Genomic DNA, 24351 nt, shown 5'->3' on the forward strand with positions numbered 1-24351 from the left:
GGTGGTGATGGTGATGGTGGTGATGGTGATGGTGGTGATGGTGGTGATGGTGATGACAGTGATGAAGACACATTGCTAAATGCAGATATTTCTGGCAGCTTCTGACCTGGACTCTTCTGTCTCTTTACCTCTCACATCTGAGCCGTCTCTCCCACTGTCCTGCTCCAGCTGTCTCTTCCAAATGATAGCACCCCACCCTTTTCCTCCAGCCTCAAATGTTTTCACTCACCAAAGCCCACAGACACTGATTCTGTGCAAACAGACTGCTTGTAGCCCACATGATGAGTAAGCCCTTGTGGCTGTGTTGATTCAGCAGTGACTTCGGGGGTGGCAGTGGGGGAGGCGTCACGCTGTGTAGCAGCTGAGCAAGCAGGAGTTCACAGAGGAGGCCTCCCCTCCAGCAGTGGGGCTGGGTGGGACCTGCAGGCACACGCCCTGCTTCCTCCTGGGGTCCGGCTGGGCGGCCTCAGCCTGGGGAGGCCCTGACTGGAATTCTGCACATTTCATGATAACTTCGCCTGATTCAAAACTCTGACCCATCTGGGGGGAGACCACAGTCTGGAGGCTGCCCGCCTGGTGGACGCCACCCCCTGAAACCTGCCATCAGTGGTTCCCCAAGGGAGGTCTGATTAGTTTTCCTTTCCTGTTTGCTCCTCATGCAGACCGACCCTTTGCCTATTCAGGTGGGCAGTGGTGCTCAGCTGTGCTCTCTGGGGGATGCCTTTGAGGTCCAGAGTGGGTCTGTATTTATAGGTGCTGGCCGGGGTGGTCTGCTCCAAGGCTGCCTGCTGCCTGCCAGCCCTGTTCACCTCGAGCTCATCTCTTCCCTCCAACAGCCCCAGATTCCAAAATGCTCTTTAAGATAAAAATTTTAAATGATCTTTAAAATGAAAGACACATTTTAATGATTCTCAAATGCTTAGAAGGAACACACACACACATGCGCGCGCGTGCGCTCCCAAACTACCTTCCAAGAAGCCAACAAGGAAATGGACAGTCTCAGCTCTTCCCAGCTCAAAGAGCTTCTCTGTGCCTCAGTTTCCCCACAGAAAGCCCTACCTGTCCTCTCCTTGGAACTCCCTGAAGAGAGGAGGGGAGAAGTGATGAGCTCCCACCTTTCAGGGCATGGACGCAGTGTGGCGGGGCGAGGCGCAGGGAACCAGATGCGTCAGAGCAGCTCTGACCAAGAGTCCCCCCCGGCCTCACATGTGCCTGGACTCCACAATGCTGAGGAGCTCAGGCAGGATGAGACTCACAGTGCACGTGACCTCATCTGCCACCCATGACACAGGACCGGGGAGGGAAGAAAAGGCCAGGTCCTGGCTCTTCTTAGCCGTCTGACCTCCACCAGGCCACTTGGCTACTCGGCCTCAGTTTCCTCATTTGTCGAGGAAAGGAAGAATGACACCCGTCCATCGAACACGCACGGATGTGGGAGGCAAGGCCTGCGGAGCTCAGCACGCACAGCTGGGCTCAGGAAAGTTTCGGCTCTTTTCCCCCCTGACTCGGGGGCTGGACACATGGGCCCACAGGCTTCCGCCACAACAGGGGTGCAGGATCGGGCACCGTGGACCTCCCCAGTCCATCAGAGGGGGAATCAGTGTCCTCCTTAAATGCCACCTCTCGGCTCCTTGGAGGCCCTCTTGTCCCTGGGCCGGGTGCCTTTTCTGGCCCGACCCTTCCGTCTGGTGCACATGCCAACCTCCTCCTCTGATCCACTGACCACTCTGATCTCAGCTTGAGTCCCCTCCTCAAGGGGCCCTCCTCTGGCCTCTGGTCCGTCAAGCAGCCTCGTGGCACGCTGGCTTTCCTTTGGGCCACTGCTGGAGGCCCGTGCTGCCTGGACTCCCGGAGGTGCAGTCCACTCTGGTTTGCGCCCAGCGGTGCCTCAGTAGCACTCGACAAGTATTTGGTGAGTGACTGGGACAGAGAACATGAGGCCCTCCCTCCTGTGCTCCGGCCATCTGCTCCTCCCTCAGTGCCCTGGGTGCCACAGACTCTCGCTGACCACTGTCTGAGAACCGTTCTCACTGTAGCAATGGTTCACCCAGAAATCCGGACTCCATCAACGCCCTCCAAAGTGTTAGTCACGGCTCCCTTCAACTGCTCTGTGAGGCTGGCCTTCCTGTGCCCACTTTACAGGGAGGACATTGAGGCTGCAGGAGAGTAGCCAGCCGAGGCCACAGGGACAGGCTCGACTACCCGGCACCACTGCAAAGCCCAGGGTCTCTCCGCCATCCCATGGGGCGTCTCTCATGAGACACAGCCACTAAAGCCTTAGCACAAGTCACCTCGGCTCAGTGGTTCAACCTGCATCGGGAGGTGGGTCCCATGCTGACCAGAGCCTGGAGTGTGTGAGTCGAGCCACGTCCCCAACAAGGCTCTGGGTCCTTCCCAGCACCTGGTTGGGCCTCACTGTCTACCACTGAGATGCTTCCAGGCCAGCAGCAGGAGCCGATCCAACGAGGGGTGCCCGGCCACACCAGGCAGGGACAGTGCCCTGGGAGATGCGCGGGCACACGGCCCTCCTTCCTCTGCCTCGCCCCTTCCTTCTCTCATCTCTTCTCATCTGAGATCCGTCCCCGACCAGGCCCTGAGCCCAGGACTGGAACCAAGACCAGCGAGGGTCTGGGGTGGCCCAGGGCCCCCCAGCTTGGAAACCGGATGGTCAAGACACTTTGGGGATGAATTTGGTTGGGCACAGGAACACGATGAGCTTTGCTTTAGCTGTGCTGAGTCCGAGGGTCCAGCAGGCCCCTGGGCTTGGGACTGATGCCTGAGGAGGGACCTGGGCTGGAGAAGGAGCTGCTGAAGGAGCTGCCAGGGAGAGAGGCCCCCAGGGGTAGAGAGCCCCAGGGGACCGAGGATGCCCCCAGAGAAGAACGTGCCTCCAGCGCCTGACAGCTGATCATTACAAAAGAAGTGATAACTTCATGGGAGTCCACCACCTGAGCCAAGTGATCCAGCTGCATGGCCAAGGCTGGGCATGCGGCCATCTCACGTCCCTTGATAAGACACCTGAGGAAGACCTCAGCATGGCTCCTGAGACACTCCTGCCAAGAACGCATAACCAGACCCATCACGGGCAACAAGGGAAAGCCAAACAGAGGACGTTCCAGCCTATCTGGCCCCTGCCTGAAAAGGTCAAGGTCAAGGTCAATGAAAATTAAGAAAACCAGGGAACGTCTCCAGACCAGAGGAGACCCATGAGACGAGACAATCGAAGGCAGTGTGCGGTTCTGGACTGGATCCCGGACTGAGTAGAACAGCCATGAAAGACCAAGAGGTGGGTTCAGACGAGGGCAAGCCAATGTGCAAACCGTGGGCGTTAGCTAATCAAGGGCATTGATACGGCTTCAATCATAACAGTGGTTCACGCTCATCGCGACATTACTAAATGGGGGGAGAGGGAGGAGGGCTGGGATGAGAGGAAGCAAACGGGAAGCCCGTGCCTTCTACTGGATTTCCTATGAACCTGAAACTGCCAAGACAGTCTAATGATTCAAAAAAGACTACTGAGGCAGCTTAAGAATTTTTAAAATGGGCAATGAGATGGTTCAACAGTCACAGTTCATCAACATTGAGTTCATCAACACGTTTGGATGAATTTAAAAAGTTAAAACAGAAAGAGGGGCCAGGGTAGAGCCAAGAGGAGCAGGTGGAGGGATGTGCTGTCACCCAGTGCTGCCCAGAGGCCAAGGGAGTTGGGGACAGAGATACATCCACTGGGTTGAGTGATGAGGTAGCTCCTGTCACCTTGCTGGGGTGAAATTCAGAGGAGGGGAGGGGCAGAAGGCAGATGGGGCAATGGAAGGAGGAAGGAACAGGAAGAGCAAGTGAAGATGATACCCTGGGTCTCAGTGGTCAAAGACAAGTTTCTGCACCAATTCATTCCCAAATCAGAGAAGCCCCGTTGCTTCCGGGCTCTGAAGGTAGATGGAGAGATGGCCCTGGGATAACACAGTGTGTGGTTTTAGGCCTGTCCCTGGCTCTCCTCTTTTGAAGGACAGAAATAGCATGGCCTAGTACAGCCCAGCACTTTGGCTGTGACCAGGGAAAAACCAGATTTGAGCTGTCTGCAGAGTTACAAGGTGAATCTCTGAGGCCCAAAGTCAGACTGTCTTGCTGTTGCCCAGCCCCGACCTGGCCCTGTGCAAGCCACACATGAGAAGAGGCCAAGAGGCCACTTCCTCCCCCTGAAGAAGGCGGTCATGATCGTTATGGACCAGGTATGTGAGTGTCTATCACAGTGCCCAGCACATAGTAGGGACTTTAAAAATCACAGTTGTGAGAAAAAGCTTATCTATCACAGAAAGCTCACTAATGCTTAGTGAGATTTGATATCACAGAATTAGAATTTCATCCCTCTAAGACACCAAGGGAAAGGTGTCACAAGGTAAGAAAATAAAAACCTCCACCAAGACGGAGCATTTGACCGAAAAGCCTGTGTCCAGCAGGGGCACTAGGGGCTGCACCTTCGCTGTCCGGGGAGAGAGAATAAACCAAGACAAGGACATCCAGTGTCTCATCTTGGCAGAGATTAAAGGAGGGGGACAAAAACTCATTTCTAAGAGTCCAGACAGCAAGCTTGCGCTCCCCAAAACTGATGGTCTCACTTTGCACAATCAGTGTGACCCGAAGAGAAGCACACACGGCCCACAAACAGGTGTCACAGCCATGGCAGGAGGGAGGTTGGCCTGGGTGGAGGAGGGAAGCAAACCCCACACCTCCCTGGAAGAACTAGATTCCAACACGGCACCCAGACCCTAGAGCTGTGAAAAATGAAGTCTCAAAAATCTATGAAATATGGTCGAGTAAATGAACTGTGGCTCTCTGGGGCCTGAGTCACTGGTTTATGGCGAGAGCCCGTGCTGGGCTCCAGGTGGGAGGTGGCAGCTCTCTGCTCCTGCAATCCTGGTTTGCCCTGGCGAATGGCACGTGCGGCAGTCTGTTCCTCAGGTAAGAGTGTGTCTGGGAGGGCGCCAGCACCTCCCCAGGACAAGGCAGGACTTCGGTTAACTCACAGCCCACTGCAACCCTAAACGCCATTACGCTTTGTGGCTCTGAGGGCTGCGGGCAGACATCCAGTGGCACTGAGCTGGCCAGGGCAGAGGTGGCTGCAGATTAATACATCTTAATTATTCTGTTTATACAAACAAGCAGGAAGAAGGCCCCACCGTAGCTGGAACTTTCAATGACTTGGGGCCCAGAGAGAGAAAAAACTGTAGAGAACCAACTGCTTGATAATTAGCTTGGGAGCAGACTTTTGGTTTTTCTTCCCTTTGGACTAAAAATAACATATGGGATGTTTTTACATTGGCAAGATTACAACCTCTGCAGATGGTGCTTATTTTCTACCTGTCAGGCCTGTGTGTGCGAGTGTGTGCAGAGTCACACACAGGCTGTGCAACCCAGCACAAACCACAAGGATGCTATAGTTGGGATGGGGAGTGTCCCCAAGAGCCCAGGTCCTGAAGGCTTGGTCCTCAGGGTGGCGCTGTTGGGAGATGGTGGTACCTTTAAGAGGCGGGGCCTGGGGAGAGGTCCTGTTGTTGGAGGCGTGTCCCAGGAGACTGGGGAGCCCTGCTCCCTTCCTGGCTAGGCAGATGGTGGTTCTGCTGTGCCTCATGCTCTCTGCTGGGATGTGCCACCTTGTCACAGGTCCGAAGCAACAAAGCCAGCCGACCATTGACTAGAAACTCCAAAACTGAGCCAAAGTAAGCCTTTCTCTTTATAAATTAATGATCTTGAGTATTTTGTTATAAATTATATAAGCTAACACAGGAAGACCAGAAGGAAAAAAAAAAGATCAAACCCCACGGAGGATTTCCCCTTTTGAAAGCCACCACTCCTGCTCGCTCTGTCCTCAGGCACAGAAGCAGGGCCCTGTCTGCAGAGGTCTCAGGTCCTCGTTTCCACAGCAACCCAGAGCCCACTACGCGCCAGTTGTTGCTGAGGACTTTGCCTTCCACTAGCTCAGCGGACTCCCTTGTATTCACAGGAAGACCACGGGTGAGGGACTAGCAAAAGGTCACACATGCTAATGGTGGGGTCAGGATTCGAATCCAGAACATAAAGCAGTGGTTCTCCAAGTGCTTCTCAGGCCCACAGGATCAGCACTGCCCTGTTAGAAACGCAGATTCCTGGGCCACTCCAGTCCTAATGGCTCAGAAACCCTAGGACTGGGCACAGCAATCTGTGACATGGCTGCTATATATCAGCCCATAGGTTGCTTACTTCCTCCCAGGAGACTGAGGTCTCATCTCAAAAGCTGGCCAGCACCAAAGTAAAAAATGTATACCTCCACTTATTAAACACAGCCCCGCTCCGCCTTCCTGCTTGCCTACCCTGAGTTTTATACAAAATGGCACCCAACATCTGCTAGGAGGAAATGAGATAAACCTCGGGATGCATAGACCCCTGTGGCTGCTGCCGTGCAGAGCTCTCTGCCCCAGAGACGCCCCCTGTGCTGCCAGCAACCCCAGCCGGATGTGAAGCACCCTCCACCCGCTCCTTCCGCCCACCAGGTATAGGAGGGCAGCGGCTCTTTCCTTTGCTGACGTGGTCCCAGTGCTCAACAGAGCTCAGCCCAGTCGGCCCTGAGGGAACACTGGGGAAGGAAGGGGTGAGTGAAGGAGGAGCGGCAGGGCCACCACGGTGGGGAGGACCCACACTGACACATTAAGCACAGGCCACAGGGAACCTGAGCCTGCACTGGAGGGCCGGGTCAGCCAGCCAAGTGGCACCTACCCAAAAGCCTTCAGCAAGCAATTCCTATGTGCTGGGCACCATGGCCAGGCCCCTGGGGACCCACACATGACTCCTGCAGGGACCTGCCCTGGGGGCTGCATAGATGGGGCTTAAAGTGCAGGAGTTACAGGCAGCCAGGACACCTGGCCCCGTGTACCCGTATCCCACCAGAAGCCACTAGGTGGGGCTGTGTGGGTCACCTGCCCTTTCCGGATGTTCTTTCCTGTTTCGTGAGGAGGCTGGTGTGGTTCTGAACTTGGGGAAACCAGGGCTTAGGCTCTAAGAAGCCTATCTTCCACACATAACAGCTCACACGACCGTCAACACTGATTCATGAAGTAAGTAAAGTTGGTATTAACGTTATACAGATGGGCAAAGTGTGCCCCAAACCAAAGCGACTTGTTGAAGGCCCCAGAGCTGCTTGGTGTTGGGCCCAGGGCACACCTTGGTCTCATAACAGCCCTGCCCAGCCCAGGGTCACCCGCACCCTGCAGATGCTGGAGCCCAGCTGGAGCCCAGGAAGGAGTCCTGGTGTGCCGGGCACCTGGACAATGTGTGTTCCAGGGAGGGAGAGGTCCCAAGCGCCTTGGGGCTCTGTGAGCCCAGCCTGCTTGGGCCTGTGTCACCCTAGGCCCTTGCTTGGCCAGAAAACAAGGGTATGCCTCTGGAAACGGCAGCCCTGGGGACAACAGTTACACTTGGCTTTTCCAGGAGTGGAGAGACCCTCCAGAGCCCAGCGAGACGTCCCCCCCCAGGCATCACACAGAAGGTTGAACCTGGGTGTTGGAGCCAGAGACCAGTCAGGAGTGTGGTGCCTCCTGAGCAAGGCAGCTCATTCACCCGTTCTGATTCCCCAGGCTTGAAGCAGAGGCAAGGAACCACTTGGGGGTCAACAGAGGGTGAAATGAGATGCCCTGGCTAAGTGGGTACAGGTCCAGGCCCCACAGTGGATGGCCAGTGGGCACCATGTAGGGCAGTAAGACTGCTGCTTCCTCCCGTTAGAACCCCGTTCCTGCCATCGCCTGGGCCCGGAAACACCATGGGAGTGACTCTGAGCACGTCTCAGTGGGCCCCAGAGGAGAACCTGCCTGGTGGAACTGGAAGGCCCCGCTGTCCCTTCCTCCTGAGTCCTCCTGAGCCCCACCCGCCCCTCTACACCAAGGTGGGCACCCGGGCCAGGTTCCTGGGACTACCCCGGTTTACACCTGCGATCACAGTCATCATTAGGAGCACCCTTGTCACCCCCCAGTGTGCCCTGGTCCTGGATGGCAAGCTCCAGGGTCCCTTCTCCACCGGGTGTCTGTCATGGCAAAGTGCCCTTCACACCCTTGCCAGCCACTCCCCGGGCCTGGAGCTTCTGGAAAGCAGAGACCCCACAGAGCCTTCCAGAAAGCCCAGGGGTCCTGCCCCATCCGCCCAGGCCCCCAGCCCCCCAGATGCCTGCTCTGCAGCCCCAGAGCAGATGGCAGACGCGTACCTTTTGGAATCCGGTGGGGTCCCCGGGAGAACTCAGCGTCTGTTGTTTTAGGAAGGAGAGGAGAGGGGGAAACAGGTGAGGTGAGTGAAACACAAGTCCCAACAGGGCTGTGCTCGGCTATCTGTGGCGGGGGGGGATTGGGGGGGAGATTGGGGGGAGTGGGGGGCTTCCCTAAGGCGCTGGTCGCCTGCTCGGCCCTGCCACGGGGGATTCTGTTTAATGAGCTTTTTACACACTTGGGCCTGGCCTGCGGGCATGGTCTGGGGAGGCCCTGCCCGGCTGGCTGGGACACTGGCACCTGGCTGGGGCTGGGCTGACACCTAGTGGCAGAAAAACCTGCAGAGCAAGGTTTTAGCTTCTAGGGGCCTCAGCTCCCCTCTGGATGCGGACAGGGTCACTCCAGCAGCCATGGCTGTTGCTGAATGGGGTGACGCAGACAAAGCTCCCAGCATGGTAGGCAACCATGAGGCCATTGCCATGGTTACTGGGAGGCCAGCCTCATGGCAAAGGAGGATGGCCAAATGAGATGACCTAAGTCAAGTGTCCCTCCCCGACCCCAGCTGGGACGAGGATGTGCAGGACAGAACACATGCAGGCTATTGGCCCAGTGAGGCTGGGCCCAGCTGCGGTCCCTCCCTGGGTCCCGTCACCTGAGCATCCTCAGCACCTACCAGCAGGTGGCTGGAGTCCTTGAGCTTGGACTTGTACAGCATCCAGCGGTAACGCAGATCCTCCAGCTCGTCCGAGGTGCCCCTTGCTGGCCCAAGACGAAGAAGATTCTCAAATAGATGCTGACCTGTCGGCACTCGAGCCTCTAGCTCCTAGGGGAGAGGGCAGCATCATGGTGAGGCTTCTAATGGCCCAGACAGCCCACCCCCCTGGTAAGGGCAGGCTGATTGAATTGCCCTCGATAGAGTGGCTCCCGGGGAGGGGAGCACAGAACCAGTAACGTGGGACCCTCGTGTGCAAGTGCAAGTCCAGGCCCGGCAACTGCTCTCTGGAATGTTACAGAAAGACCTCCTGTGTGGAAGGGCAGCTGGACTGCCAGCCACTGTGGTCACTTGGCCTGCCATCCTAGGACCAGGTCCTAAAAGGGCTTGTCAGAGGAGTCGCCATCGTTACAAAGGTCACCCCGTCAAACGTGCCTTCCCATCGGCATGATTTCGTTTGGCAGTTGGTGATGGAGGGAGCCAGTTTTTCTATCAAAATTGAGTGCCGAGGACAAACCTCTTCACTCTCAGGACTCCTGAGAGCCATGTGATGTGGGGGAGAGACTGGGGCAGGAGCCTGGGTTTAAATCCTGGTTCTGGACCCCGATCGTGCCCCATCTTGTTAGCTATGCAGTATGCGACCATTTGCATCGTTGCTCAGAGCCTGCTAGAATGTGAGTTAGACAAGAGCAAAAGGGTCTCGGGGTGGAACTAAGAGCCATTTCTGATATGGTTGGAGTTGAGGGAGGGGGTGGGAAGTGAGGAGTGGCCAAATCTGAGGTAGGAGGGAAGGGCTTCCTGGTGATGGTCAACTGGATAATTGGGAACAAACCTGCACCGAGGACATGATATTAAAGACATTTTTTAAAACCATCAAAGGCTTAACGAAAGAGTGAGGCACATCAGGTCAAAACTCAGGCAAGGAGGACTGGGGGTGCAGCTCAGGGGTAGAGCCCTGACCCAGCACATTCGAGGCCCTGGGATCAATCCCTAGCACCGCAAGAAACCAGAAACCCAAAACAACACGAAAGAAACTTCAGAGAAGCAAGCCTGTGTGAGGCCTGTGTTCACCCTTTGGATATCCTCCAATCTGGAAGAAACGGCTGTGAAGCAGGTCTGTGGTGTGGCAACCTCCTCACGGGGTAGGGAGGCGGAGGTCAGACTCTGGGCTGCGTGGAGGTAGACAGAACAACTCCCCCTCTAGCTGAGACGCCTACGGGCTTCACCCTCAGAGCAAAGGTGAGCCAGCAGTAAATCTGGGCCTGGTGTAGACTGGCCGCCCAGCTCCAGGTCATCTTGTAATCCAGGGACCTGCAAGCCTTGGACTTGGGTTCAGTGGTCCCAGAATGACTCAGCCTCCTTCTCAGCAGGAACGACCACAGAAAAGCCCTCTCTGGAGGAAGAGGGTATCCTAAATCTCAAATTACTCTATCACATGTTTTGTCCACCACAACATTCAGCACAGAATACACACAGCCTCACACAGATACAAGGCACTAAGGAGAAGAAGCAGCAGAAGTAAGACACATCAGAACCATTCCTAAGATGCCTTGGGATATTGATGTTATTAGACATATTATAAAACAGCTATGTTTACTGTGTTCAAAGAATTAAAAGACTAGTGTAAACAATTGAGCAAGGATCTGGAAGCTAGCTAGGAAATATGACCCAGCAAATTGTTGAAAGAACCAAAGAGAAGTTCTAGAGTTGATCATTAAAATAACAAAAGTTACACTCAATGGACATGTGTAATAGCTAAAGAGAGAATTAGTAAACTGGAAGACAGGTCAGAAAAAAATATTCAGAATGCAACATGAAGAGACAAAAAGACGGAAAATACACAAGAGAAGCCAAGAGACATGAAGCACAGAGTGAGAAGAAATAATATACGTGTAAATGACATAAGAGAAGGAGAGAAAAAATGCTCCCAAGCAGAGACAATGTTTTAAGAGACAGTGTCAGAGAATATTACAGAAAGATCTTAAATCATAGAGTCAGGTGTTCAGGTGAATCCTATAAAGGATTAGAAAATAACAAACGTCAGACTCTGGCATGTCATAGTGAGATTTCATAAAAACAAGGAAGAGAAGAGGCAAGCTGAGGTCTGGTGAGAAAGGCCTAGCATGATGACCTTGGGGTCTGAACTTGTTCTGAAATGTTTCCATTAAGTGGACAAGGTCACTCTTGTCCCTGTGGTTCTGGAGGATCATTATGGCTGCAGAATGAGCCTTGACCTGGGTAGGTTCCCAACAGGGAGAAGGGAGACCATTTGGGAAGTTAGTTCTACAATCAAGGTGAAAATTACTGCCTAAACCGAGGCACTCGCAGTGGAAACAGAGCCTTCCAAGGAGGCAGACCAAGGAGGATTTGGTGACTACTAGGGTCTGAATTCTTGTCCCTCCCCAAATTCATGTTGAAACTTAACTGCCAAAGTATCAAGAGAACTGAGAGGTGACTAGGCCATGAGGGGGAGTTAACATCACCCCACTTCCTAGCCTAGGCCTCCGAGGGCATGGCCTGCTCCCACTGTCCCCTCCGACCTGCCTCTGCCATGGGAAGCCCAGGCTGCCCCACGGGAGGATAAGATGTGTGGTCCATGTCACTCTCTTCCCCACCAGCCTGCTGACCTCCAGAATTAGAGGCACTTGGTTGACCTTCATCTGACAGCAGACAGGCAAGGGAGCCCAGCCCTTGGCCTTCTGAATGGGCAGGAGCCAGGCTGAGCTCAGGGTCCGAATATGAGTTAAATACACAGCTGCTGTTTTCAACTGCAAACTGTTGGGGTTGTATGTTACACAGCAATTACTAACTGATACAGGCGCCTAGAGACAAGGGTGATATTTCCCAAGTAAGGAATAAGAAAAGGAGGCTGAGTGAATGAAAGCAAGAAAAAGCTCTAAAATATTTGAATCCAAAAAGTTTAAGAAGCGTTAGTTCTACACAAGTGAGAACAGCTCACAAATGACTGTCAGTGCTCCCTGTTAGAGCAAACACATCTATGGGTGCAAAGCCCACGGGCAAGGGGTGGCTTCTTGGGCACAAACCTGCAGCTTCGTCTCTCTGGTCTTCAAGTCCTTGGCGGTGCTGGTTCTCATTGCAATGGTCCGTATGAGCTTGGAGTTTTCTACCTGTAGCCACTGCTCAAAGTTCCTCAGGAGCTGGGGGAAATCTTCATGGCTGCCTCCTTCTTCCTCCAGCAGATGGGCCTGCAGGAACACACAGGGCCAGAGCTGTCGGGGTGAAAGAGGCCCACTGGAAACATGTCCTGGACGCGACTGAGGCAGCAGTGGGGGATGAGGACAGGGAGAGGCCTGAGGGGAGGATCTCTACTCAACATGGCCACATCTAGGTCAGGAGCATGCCTCAGTGTCACCTCTTCGTTCCTAGTGCAAGTCACCGTCACCTCTTACCAGGACAGCTATCCAGCAGTCACCCTTCTACCACTCGTGTACCCTGTGGCTGTGACCTGAGTGATCTGTCTAAAGCACGAGACACTTTCCATATGTGGTGTCGCCTCGTGCCTCCCCTGTGTGGCCTGAGAGCCTCGGGCTCTGGCTATTGTGGCCTCCGAAGGCCAAGCTGCTGCTCCTCTCCGAGCCGGAGCCTGCAGGCATGTCTTAGCCCCTGAACCTGGGCTGCCTCCTCTGGGTCTGCACATGCACGGTGCCCCCTGCCTGGGGTGCCTCTCTCCCTCCTCTCTCACTCCCACTCAGCCTCCAGGGCCCATGCACCCAGGAGGGCTCTCCTGCCCCAGGTCTGGGTCAGGTCCACTCCACTACAAACTCATGGCCCCTCTGCCCATGTCTGCACAGTTTTGTAAGCTCATTTAACTGCCCATGGACCCGTCTTGCTCCTCAAACTGCACTAGAAAGCAGCATGGAGCCTGCTAGAGATGCAGACCGTGGGCCCCAACCAGGCTGCTGGATTAGACCTGCATTATAATCAGGTGCACGTCACAGTCACAAAAACTCTGAGTTGCTTTCTAAGCCAATCCTCGGAACACAGTGGCACTCAATAAATGTGTTTTGGGAGGATGAAGGAAGGAGTGGGAGAACGAATAATTGGATTTTCTTTTTCTTTTTTGGATGGGGTCTCACTGTGTCGGTCTTGCACTCCTGGGCTCAGGGAGTCCCCTACTTCCGCCTCTACCTAGCTGGAGCAGGTGTGATCACTGCACTGGGCTTTGACGGATTGTTCTTGAAAAACAAGGAATAACGTTCTTTTCCACATGGCTCAGTTGTGTAAAGGCAGAAAGAGAAAGTGCTGGTGATACCATGTTAGTTCTTTTCAAAAATATACAGCCAGGGCACAAAGATACCCCCTTCTCCTGTGATCTCAGGTCTAAATCCAAGGCCAGCAGGAAGTCTGTGACCTTGTCACTGTCCTCTCTGCCGGGGAACCATCTAGGGATTCAGAGAGGGAAGGACCAGTCTGGCCCAGGGTTGCCCGCCACCTACCTGAGGCCCTCTCTACAGCGGGCACCCCTGCTCTTGGGGCCACAGCAGGGACAAGTGAGATGGGGCGTGGCCAAGGCCTGGGAGCTGGACCAAAGCCACCCCACCCAGCACTTGGCCCTTCTCCCTGCCAGACACACTCACCCCACGACGATGCCTGGGAACAGGGTCCGTGGGGTTGATGAGATACCCAGACTTCGGGATGTTGTTGGTGAAGACCAGCTTCTTCCCAGTGTCCACCTCTGTACTCTGCAGCTGCTGGCTTCTGATGAGGCTGGGAAGGCAAACAACCCCTCAAGGCGGTGACGTGATGGGGACCCATCGGGGCACTGGAGAAGTAACAGCCCTGGGCCTCAAGGGTGGCAGGACACTTCTGGGTTTCCCATCAACGATGAGCCAGCAGCCATCCTTCAGGTGTGGCAGATGCTCCTGAGTCTCCCACGTGTCCCGTCTCTTAGTTGCAACCCCCCCTCCCCGGTCACGCAGGTGCACATGCTCAGGACACAGATAGGAAACTGAGGCTCACACCAGAGCGGGCTGGAGGCCGACCCCCAGCCAGGGACATCTCAGCTCCCCTGCCCCTGCCAGAATCACCAGGGGTCCCAGGTGTGGGGGGGGTGGGCAGGTCCCTGGCACAACGCCTGGCTCAGAGCCCAGGCATCTGCTCGGAGCTCTTCCTGGTGGCAAGGGGGCACTGTCCCAGACAAGGCTCAGAGCCAGCGAGGGCCTCTCACCTCAGTAGGTGCTCCTCCAGCAGCCTCAGGGCCCGCCAAGCCTCCGCCATCTCCCGCAGCTCCGCCTGGACCAAGGCCGCCCCCTCAGGAGAAGACTTCTCCATCACCAGCTGGCCATGCGCCTCGACCAGGGGCAGCTGGGCCTCCTTCTCAGGGAGGTCAGCCAGCAGCCTCTGGAGGACACGGGGGACACACACACAGTGAGGTCCTTCTTGGGGAGGTCTCTGCTTCCCACTGTGGGGGCTTCAGCCAGAGAGGCTGCCTTTGGGGACGCAGGTGAGGAAGTCACCCCCTTACCTCCACCTCGGCCTCTCGGGACGCAGCATCCCACGGGCCCACGTCCCGCTGATGTGACTCCAGCAGCTGTGTGACCACAGTGACCCACTGCCGCAGCTCCTGCAGCTGGTGGCTGAAGGTGCAGTGCTCCCGCACGCTCTGCCGACACCTGTCCACAAGGTCCTGCAGCACAGCCGGAGGCCAGGGCACTGAGCGCTGGGCGAGGCAGAGACCAGGCACCCCCCAACCCTGCAGGACCCCAGACCGCCTGGGCCCTGGCTCCTCCCACAGCCAGACAGACACCACAGGCTGGTCCTCCCTCGGCACGGCACAAGGACCCCCAAAGATCAAGTCTGGTTCAAAACGCCTCCCGGCCTGTCTCCTATAGAAACAGCCAAGGGCAGGTGGGGCTGGTGTGAATGGGCACAAGCACTTTTGCTCAAAGGAGTGTTCTGGAGCAGCAAGAATGGGCACGCTGCATCAGGGCAACCTTACGGATGAACCTACAACCACGCTGTGGGGGGCTAGCACACACACAGTATGAGCATCTGTGTGGTTCCGTCAGGCAAGCCTAACTGACGCTGGGTCCAGTCTGAGGTGAGGAGCCGGCAGTGACTGGCGGGCGTGAGGGAGGCTGGCGTTGCTCTGGGTTTTTTCTGGGTGCTGCTGAATCAGGTCCGTTTAATTTTTTAAGATTCCGCCGAGGTGCCCCGTAAGACATTCACTTTTCTGGATAGGACTGAACTTCAACAACAGGTTTTCAAACGGTCTTGCTTTTTTCTCCTTCCTGAGGCCTGTTTCCTGGGAAACTCAGGCCTCGGAGGCTGGAACCTTGTTCTTCTCTGTCTCCAGGAAAGATGGCACTGAACACAGAAGGATGGCCATTTTCCATGCTCCTGGTCACCCTGCCTGGGACCCTTTGAGCACCTTCTTCATCTCACTATGAGCCAGTCAGACTCCGGGGCCTACTGTCCCCTTTCCTGCTGTGTCTCCCAGCTTAGGGTCTCATTACGTTGGGCCACCAAAGGCCCTGCCTTCCTGCGTTCCACAAACGCGGGCTGGCCCTGCAGGGTTCCAGGACCATGCCAGGGGATGGGGACCCAGAGAGGGGCTGGGCATTCCGTGGGCCTCCAGGGGATGTGGAGCCTCTGTCCTTGAGGTCCATCAGCAAGGGCGAAATGTTACCTAAAACCCCACTTCTCCTAGTTCTCACCACCAAATGCCTTCAATGGCTCCCTACTGCATAGAGCTGGGACCTACCCCTGGGAGACGGGAAGATCACTGTCTGTGAGGGGGGCCACATTAAAACTCACTGGACTTAACAAGCACTGAACATCCAAATAACAGGAGGGGCGGTTTCCCCTTAAATGACTATGTAAACTGTAAATAAAGAAACTCGGTGGAATTGGACTGTCGAAGTCTGCAGTCCCTAGCTCCTGACTTCTGATCAACCTCGCTCACCGACTAGATGTGGGTACCGGAGCTGACTTCGGCTGCGGGATGGTTTCCTGTCTCTCGACGCCCCCTCCCTTGACCTTGAGACCACAAGCTGCTCCTGGGTTAGGCAGATTCCATGCGTCACCTGCACCGTGGGTCTCTATAGGTGGTGCTGTGCTCCCTGGAGACCCCTGGAGTGTCTGGCTCAATGCAGATGCCGGCCTCTCCAGGGACATGTCCCTGGTGTAAAAGGATGGGACACTGCACTTTGGCTTGACCACTTTTTATCACATTCCAGAAAACCGCATCACAGGAGGCCGAGCAGGCACCACCACGGATGGGGCACCTGTGGCCGTGACCTGGAGGGAGCGTTTACGGACCATCTCCCCGTGTCTTGATGTAGCCACCTGGGAGCATTTAAGCATCAAAGGACACTATTTGATTATAACTATATTTAAAAAAAATCTCTTATATTCTAGAAAGTTCTAAATTGTCTGTGAGGGGAACTCACATTATCTATGGGCTGGAGGTTGTAAAGAGGGCATTGAGCAGGGTGGGGTGGACAGGAGAACCTGCCTCACACTGTTTTCTTGAGATGTGGCTGTCGGACACCAGCTCGCGGCCTTGGGACTCGACACAAAGGCAGACCCAGGCCTCCACCTGAAGGAATCAGCGCCCAAGTGGGGCTGGAGTCTGCGTTTCCACTTGTCCATTGGGGCCAGTTTGGAAGGAGTCTCGCCTGCGCCACACACGCAAGTGTCAGTGTCCAGGCGGCCACTAGAGGGCACTGCAGACAAGGTTCTGCGGCCCCGGGGCTCAGGGCTCCCTTTGCAAAGGCCTCTGCGCGCAGGCTGCTGGGGTGGCAGCAGCTCTTCCCCCTCGTGGCCCTTAGCTCAATACCGAGTGGAGCCTTTACTTGCTTCTTGCTGATTCATCTGCATCCACCCAATTAGAACGACTAGAACGTCATCCCCAAGGGAGACGATGCCTTGGCCCTCTCCTTCGGGCTGCTGCGTTCGCAGGCCTAGTGCAGCGCCCCCGTGCGGAGGCCTCAGTACTCACCTGTCCCAGGAAGCAGGGAGGGAAGGGAGGACGGAAGGAAGAGGGAGAAAGGCCCCAAGAGCCCAGGATTCTTGGTTGCCACTCAGGCTCCTCTGACGGCCTTACCTCCAGGGGCCTCTGCAGGGCCTGGTGGTCAGAAGTAAGCTGGTCCATCTTGTGCTGGTGGTTGGGATTCCCCTGGACAAGAGGCTGCATGGCTTCCATCTGCAGGCCCAGCTCCAGCCCCTCTTCCTGCAGCCCCTGCCGTGGAGAAGCGGGGGCTGAGCCTCCTCCCTGCCCCTCACTGTTGAGGCTGATCAGGGCGGAGGTGGGGGTCAGCTCGGAGGGAGGGCCTGGGGTGGGGGCTGTCCAGGATACAGGGCTCCCCACACCAGCAGATGCACCACGTCAGGTCTGGTCTCATAGGCCCAGCTCAGGGCTGATGAAAGATTTAAATCAGACCAAAACATTCTGGGACATCATGAAAATAAACTCAGTAAAAGACCAGAGGACATCATGGGGGACAAGATCACTTGGACTTTCACTTGATGGCCACCTCTCCTTATGAAGAACCACACCCCGATTTCAGGTTTCGAGACTCAAACGCACCATGCGTAATATCTTGCCGAGAACTCTCACTCTATATATGAGCTGTCCTTGGGTTCTAAAGATGATCTTTGGATCACATGCATTTTCAAAACCAGCAAGCTCCTTATCCAGCCAACCAACCGTTATCAACGATCAGCGTGTGGGTTAAAATGCGTACTCTCAATCTCAGGATTGTGTTAGTTAACTGAAGGCCTCTGGACCCATTAGGGATAGTTAGCAATGCAAATTTAAAAACAAATACCAATGTTAGGCTTTGGAACTGAGAGATAAATAATTATGATTTTGTTAGGCTTCAGAATCTGCAGTTTGAAGGTGCTAAAGGCCCTGCTGAGGCCAGGAACCATCAGATAAATAAAAGGCCCTATTGAGGCCAGGAACCATCAGATAAATAAGCAGAAATTAATTCCATTAAGACAAAAAGTCAGATCTCAAGTAAGGTGTAAATCTCTGGCTCAAGCTGGCTCTGGCTTTGCTGGTTACTAGAAGAGGAGGAACTGCTTTTATGCACAAAAAAGTCAACCCTGTGAGGGTTGACTTGGCCCTACAGACCCCTTACCTGCAAGCTCAAGAGCTGGGCCTGTTTTCCAGGAAGGTCCCGTTGAAGCCCTTTCTCGGCTTGGATTCTAACTTGGAGGTCTAAGAGCTTCCTCTGTAGGGGTTCAAAAGCAGCCCCAAAGTCCTTGTGCTGATCAAGCAAACTCTGCAGAGACAGAATGGGCAGCTGCGAATTAAGAGCTCTCCTCAGGGGCACCTTGTTATAGACCTGGCACCCAAAGAAGGCCTGGCTCCTCCTCAGCACATTCTTGCTCCAGAAAACCTTCTTGGAGCCTTGCTGGGGTTGGGTGCCTCTTCTTAGGGTCCCCGTGATGTCCTTGCATAACACTTTGGCCACGTCCCTCTAGAACAGGGGCTGGGAAACCCCTCCCCAAATCCCACCAGAGGCTGTTTACATCGGCAAAGTGCTGCTGGACACAGCCGCATCCCTTTATTTACCACTGAGGCCCCAGGAAGCCCACCCTGCATATGCTGACCAGGTCACCACTGGCTCACAGACAGCCTTTGGACAGACATCTCCTGGGGATCGTCCATTTGTTGGTTTCCATCACCAAGTTGTGAATGTTTGGGGATGAACTCTCGGCTTCCTTTCTTTGTCTCCCCAGCTCCTAAAACCCTGCCTGGCCCGACTAATGGAGGCAGAGAACACAGGAGGTGAGATAGCAGGCTTGGGGTCAGGCCGCGTGGGGTATGTCCTGGCCCTGCCACCCTGGCCAAGAGCCACCACTGAGTTTCCTCATCGGTAAAACAGGGGGAAGAATAGCAGGTCCTCGTGGGTACCGTGGGTTAGATAAGATCAGGGAGTGAAGCTCTGAGCAGGTGCCCGGCCACAGACACTGCCCCGCGCCTCGGAGCTGCTTTCGTCCTGTAGAAGGGGACAGTCAGCGTGTCACTAGTGACACCAGCCTCCAGCACCATGGTGGCTTAACGTTTGCAAGTGCTCTCACCTGTGCTGGTCCCGCCACCAGCTCTCTGTGGTATAAGATAGTTCACTCTGATTGCAGTGTAGGGAGGGGACAGACAGGTGGCTAGGGAACCAGTTAGAGGGATCCTGGGAGAATCCTACCCCGTTTATGCAGGAGGAGCCTGAGAGGGTGAGGGACAGAAGGATTCACCCAGGCTACAGCGGTGAGCTTGGAACACCGTGAGGGCCACTCCCGCCTGGCCAGGCCCAGTGCCGAGACGCCGCCGCCCCTCACCTGCAGCTTGCTCTTCCTCTGCAGGAGGCTGTTATGCAGCAGGTCCCTGTCCCTCACGGAACTCGCCACCTGCTCCAGGAGGGCGCTGGCTCGCTCTGGGCCCAAGATGCTGCTCAGCAGGTCCGTCTTCAGCTGCAGCATCGCCAGCTGCTCTTTGAGGCGGGAGCTTTCTGCCAGGGCCGCCTGCGGGTGACAGGACCCCCGCGAAGCTCAGCAGAGGGCCAGGAGCACCCGGTCCTGGCGCTGCCCAGAAGGAAGGGGCGCCTCTGTGCAGGTGTCCCGGAGGCAGAGACCCAAACAGAAGCCAGAACTTCAGGGTCAAGTCCGAGTCTTCTCCCAACCACCCCACACCACCCACCTGTCACCAAAGCCGAGTGATAGTTCCTCCTTCTCCCCATCTCAGAAATGTGCCACCGAGGGCCGCCCACGCTGGACCATGTGGCTCCTACCTGCCTGTGGCCTCCCAGTGGGCGCCGGGACTTCCCCGAACCAGCCTGACCTCTAGACAGAGGGCCTCCCCCAGCAGTGTTGTGAGGGGCCATGACATGGGAAGGCAGGAGGCTGTCCAGAGGGGTCACTCCTCGGTGGACTTCTGCTGTGCAGGGGACCAGGCAGAGAGGGGACCTGAGGGGACTCGGAAGCCACCTCAGAGGATGGCAGCTGGCCTCCAGGACACCTGCACCCTGCACGGCCAGGCCCTGCCTGCTCCAGGAGACCTGCCCTGACCATGCGCCCGGGAGTTCTGGAAGCCAGAGGTCCCCGTGTTATACCTGGTGATGTTACTGACACCCCCTCCCGGACCCGAGACCCTGAGCGAGGTGTGGGGCTGGGGCTGGACCAAGCCCTCAGGCCAGATTGGCAGGTGCAATTCCAAGGTGGAAGTGCTGGGTGGTCAGTGCTGGCTGGGGACATCAGAGAGGGCTCCTTGGAGGAGCAGGTGCTGATGTCAGCCCCAAAGGCAGCAGGCTGGCAAGAGAAGAGGGACTCAGCCACGCTGGCACGACCTGCAGATGAGGGCGCCCGGCCTGTGGCAAGCCTCACAAGGCTGCCCAGCAACACAGCCACGCCCCTGTGTTCACCGCGTCCAGAGGCTGCGTGGCAGGCGTTAAGGGCACCTGAGTTTGGATTCCGTGCTCACTGGGAGGCCGCGGGCAGTTCTGAGCCTCCCTTTCCTCTTTTGTAGAACCTGCAGGGACGCGCCCCGTCCTGGGGCTGGGACGAGGCTGGAAGGAGCCTTTGGGTGCCCCACACGCAGAGCACACAGAAGCTCAGCTCTCCCTGGCTCCCGTCACTGACCAGCTGGGATGCGCCCCGTTGTGTCTCCCCAAAAAAGATGCAGTAAAGTCTGAGTGTTCCCCTCAGTCCCTCGGAATGTGATCTCAGCTTAAAATGGGGTCTGTACAGAGTTAAGATAAGGTCATTAGGGTGGGCTGTCACCCAGGGCGGCCAGGGTCTCGTACCAAGGGGAGCTTTGAACGTGGACATTCGCAGAAGGAAGGTGGGGAGGGGGGTGGCCGTGTGTCAGTGGGCGGAGATCGGGAGACTGTCTCTACCAGGACGTCAGGGATCTCAGGCAGGGAAGGAGCCTCCTCAGAGGCTTCAGGGGGAGCACGGCCCAGCCTACCCTTGTTCTGGGTCTGGTGCTTCATGACAGTCCTCAGGAAGCCACTTCACCAGCCAGAAACCCGCAGATGCGCAGGACACTCTCAGGCTAAAGCCAGAAGCTGAGCCAGGACAACTGAAGCTGGCCACTCAAGCCACACCTGCTAAAGGAACCCCTCCCTCCAGGGGGTGGCACGGGGGTGGCGGGGCACATGGAAGGCACCAAACAGAACTCCTGAGCTCCTGGCTCCCCCCACCAGTGGACCTGGGCTGGGAGTCCTGGGTCACCCTGGAGAGACTCCACTTGTGCCCCCTGCCTGGCAGAGGCCCTGTTTGCTTTCTACCCTGGTGGAAGGAGGAGGTGGAGACGGGATCCTGGCAGAGCAGGAGAGCGCTGGGCAGAGTCGGCAGCCTGAGGCGGGGCCTGGCCCTGTCCATTGAGTGTCTGAGACCTTGAGCAAGGGGCTGCCCTCTCCGGGACCTGGCTCCCCTAACAGCCCAGCAACAATAATAAAATCAGTTCTTCCACCTCACAGAGATGTTTCTAGAACCTGGGTGAAAACAGACGAGGACATCAGACAGGAGCCCTGTGCCCACTGCTCCCGCCCAGCCCGGCCTCCCTGGAGAGGCCTGACCTCGGCCTCCACGGAGCAGCCTGACGGGAACAGCTCTCTAACCTCTCCCTGGCTCCAGCCAATCTCTCCTCTGCAAAATGAGATGCATAATGGTAAAAATAGAAACACATTTTATACGTCAGTATCCAACACATACTAATTATGACAACAAGGCTTTGGGAGCAGCCTAACTCTCTAATGGTGGATGTGTTAAATCACGAGTATTTCCAAAGTGGAAAGTCTCACGGCTGCTGCAGAAGATCACTTTTATTTGAACTGTTTTAAATGTTGCTGAGAAAAAAAAACAAATGTGTGCAGTGAGAATACCAGAGACACGGGCCCAACTACACAAAAATTGTAATTAATTAGTTAAACTTTCTGCCTGTCGGGGATCATGTCCCATGGAAAAATCTAGATGGATCCCACCAGATTTACCCAGCACCAAGGTTTATGGTGCACAAGAAATTCACTGACGAGTATCTCAGAAAGATGACCACGGAGCCCTTGGAAGGAAGGGCCGTGCTCTGTACTCAAAAACTAGGGAGACAGAAAACAGAGTTGTGTGGCAACACGAGCCCCAAATGGAAAGTCCTCTGGAGCTCCACGACATGGGCCGTGGTCTAGGGTCAAGAAACGCCCTCCAGGGCGGATACCTAGAGGGACGGGAAAAGTGCTAGAGATAGTGTCCCCACAGGTCAACGGTGGCGCTTCGGCCCGTGGCCTCCTGTTCTCTGGCAGGTAGGCCTTCTACAGTCAGAAGTAAAAAGGAGGCCGACACCCGCCACATCTTTGTGTCCCTTTCCACTCTACCCGTCTACGACTGGGGACAAAAGCATTCCGTGGACTTCAGAGCTCAGTGACGGCAGAGAGCAGTGTTGACAGGTGACCCTCCGTCTCTGGTGGACAGCACTGACCGTGGCAGCCGCTGCCGGCTGCTCACCCCACGGCCTTTCCTCCTCCCTCACCCAGTAGCCAGCATGTTGGCTGGGTGACCAAGTGCCCACCTGGATGCCCGGGTTATTGGGACCATGGCCACAGGCCAGTCCCAGGGATCCCATCATCCTCCGCCAGTGATTGGTCCAGGGATGGTCATGTGACTTTGAGGGACCAGTGAGATGTGAGAGAAGCTGCTGGAACTCCTGGGATGGGCCTCCCTGTTGATAGTGAAGTGGTGACGGAAGGAGCCCTCCTGCAACAGGTGTTGCTTGTGGGGGATGCATGTTGGGGTGGTGGCAGCCATTTTGGAGCCAGAAGGAGAAACACCACCAGGAGCTAGGTAGAGCCTGGGTCCTTGATGACACTCAGTCCTAAAATCAGCCTGTGTTTTAACTGCCACTGGGCAGGTTTTGTCACTTGTAGCCACAGTGAAGGCAATGGCCTGACAACGCTGCTTTCTCACAGAACGGCTAATGTTCCACAGAGGACGGCCTATGGAGGGGTCCAGAAGGAAAGGGGAGCTACCTCTGGGTGGGAGAGGGTCAGTGGGGCGTCCTGGGGTCATCCCAGGCTTCGCCTCCTACCCAAGTTTGAGGATGACCTGAATCACAGATGGCAACATGACATTTCCCTGTGCACCAGGTCTTGCCCAAGCAGTGAGCTGGAGCCCGTGTCTGTGGGGCCAGGGACACACCCGTCCCCAGGACGGTGGCTGACGCGCCCCACGCTCAGCCAGCAGCCTCCCAGCCACAGAAGCCGGCCCTCCTGGCGCAGTTACCTCGATCTGGGGCAGGAAGGTGTGGATGGAGGGCAGGTCTGGCAGGCTGGCGGTGACCCCCAGGAGCCGCTGGGCCAGGGCCCTCCACAGCTGCAGGCCCTGCAGGGGACGCTGGAAGCCCTGCCACAGCTCCACCCCCGTGGCGTTGCGGAGCCTGGTGCTCTTCCCCTTCATGCTGCGAGGACCAAGAAAGAGAAAGCGGGGTCAGCTCCGGGTGAGGCCCCACGGGACCCCCAGGAAGCCCAGGAGCACTGGCTCAGGGTGGGCCCTCTCCCTCCCGCGGGCTGCAGGGAGCGTCTGCAGCAATGGGCACGAGGTACAGGGGAAGGGACTCTGGGTAACGTGGAAAGGCCTCAGCACGTGCTCAGGTCTTCCTGGGCACAGACCCCAGGGCTCCCGGGGCCTCTGCGCTTGTATATAAATAAGGCGTGTGAGCGTCCTCTGAGTCCAGAGGAGGGGTGGACGACCGGGAGTCTCAAGTCTGGCAGACGAGTCTGCAATCTAGTTGGCTCATCCTTGAGCCTCAGTTTCTTCACCTGACAAATGGGGAACACGGTGCCCCCAAAACACTTGTGAGTGCTAAGTGAGATAATACACAGAGACGTCTCCTGGGAAGAGAGGCCTGGCCCTCCCACTGAGGATAAACCAATAACAGCAAAAGCTTGGTCTAGTTTTAAAAATGAGCAAAAAACAGGAATGGGGGTTTAGCGTCCAGGGCTCCTTTGACCCCGAGGGCTTTGCCCATCTGTAATAAAATGGCTGCAAAATTGAGCTGGGCTTTTGACACTCCCCCAGAGAGTGGGGAGTAAAGTCCACCAAGGGCGGCAGGTTCTGAAAACCTCACCCACCCTGGAGCTGGGCCTCAAGGTCCACGCTGTCAGGACAAGAGGGCACAGCAGGCGAACCAGCAGCCAACCTCCTGGCCAGGGGACTGCAAGCCGCAAGGTAAACCGTGAAGACCTGAGACGGGCACTGCCCCAGCAGAGGCAATCAGAGCCCTCTGTTAACAGTCCAGCACCCCAGGCCCAGCTCATTTCTGGGAGTACGTTTTCAAATCCAAGGTCCAGCTCCCAGACAGAGAGGTGCAGCCCTGGAAAGCTCAAGGACAGAAAGCAGACACAGAGGAAGTCCCTCGGCCACTCTGACCCTCGGCATAAACCCACCCCCCCACCCTGGAGC

The 24351-nt window shown here is 56.1% G+C and overlaps 1 protein-coding gene across 1 annotated transcript in view; it reads right to left on the reverse strand.

Annotated features, from left to right (window-relative positions):
* Window positions 1–24351, reverse strand: part of Syne3 (spectrin repeat containing nuclear envelope family member 3) — a 51385-nt gene that overhangs the window by 9177 nt on the left and 17857 nt on the right. The window contains 10 exon segments of the mRNA XM_048799289.1: window positions 8228–8266; window positions 8899–9048; window positions 11982–12143; window positions 13536–13665; window positions 14126–14298; window positions 14423–14584; window positions 17006–17140; window positions 18045–18188; window positions 19243–19425; window positions 23173–23347. Of these exon segments, the coding sequence (XP_048655246.1) occupies window positions 8228–8266; window positions 8899–9048; window positions 11982–12143; window positions 13536–13665; window positions 14126–14298; window positions 14423–14584; window positions 17006–17140; window positions 18045–18188; window positions 19243–19425; window positions 23173–23347 (1453 nt within the window).

The sequence above is a fragment of the Marmota marmota genome, unplaced genomic scaffold (assembly GCF_001458135.2).
Source record: "Marmota marmota marmota unplaced genomic scaffold, marMar, whole genome shotgun sequence".
In the NCBI taxonomy this organism is placed as follows: Eukaryota; Metazoa; Chordata; class Mammalia; order Rodentia; family Sciuridae; genus Marmota; species Marmota marmota.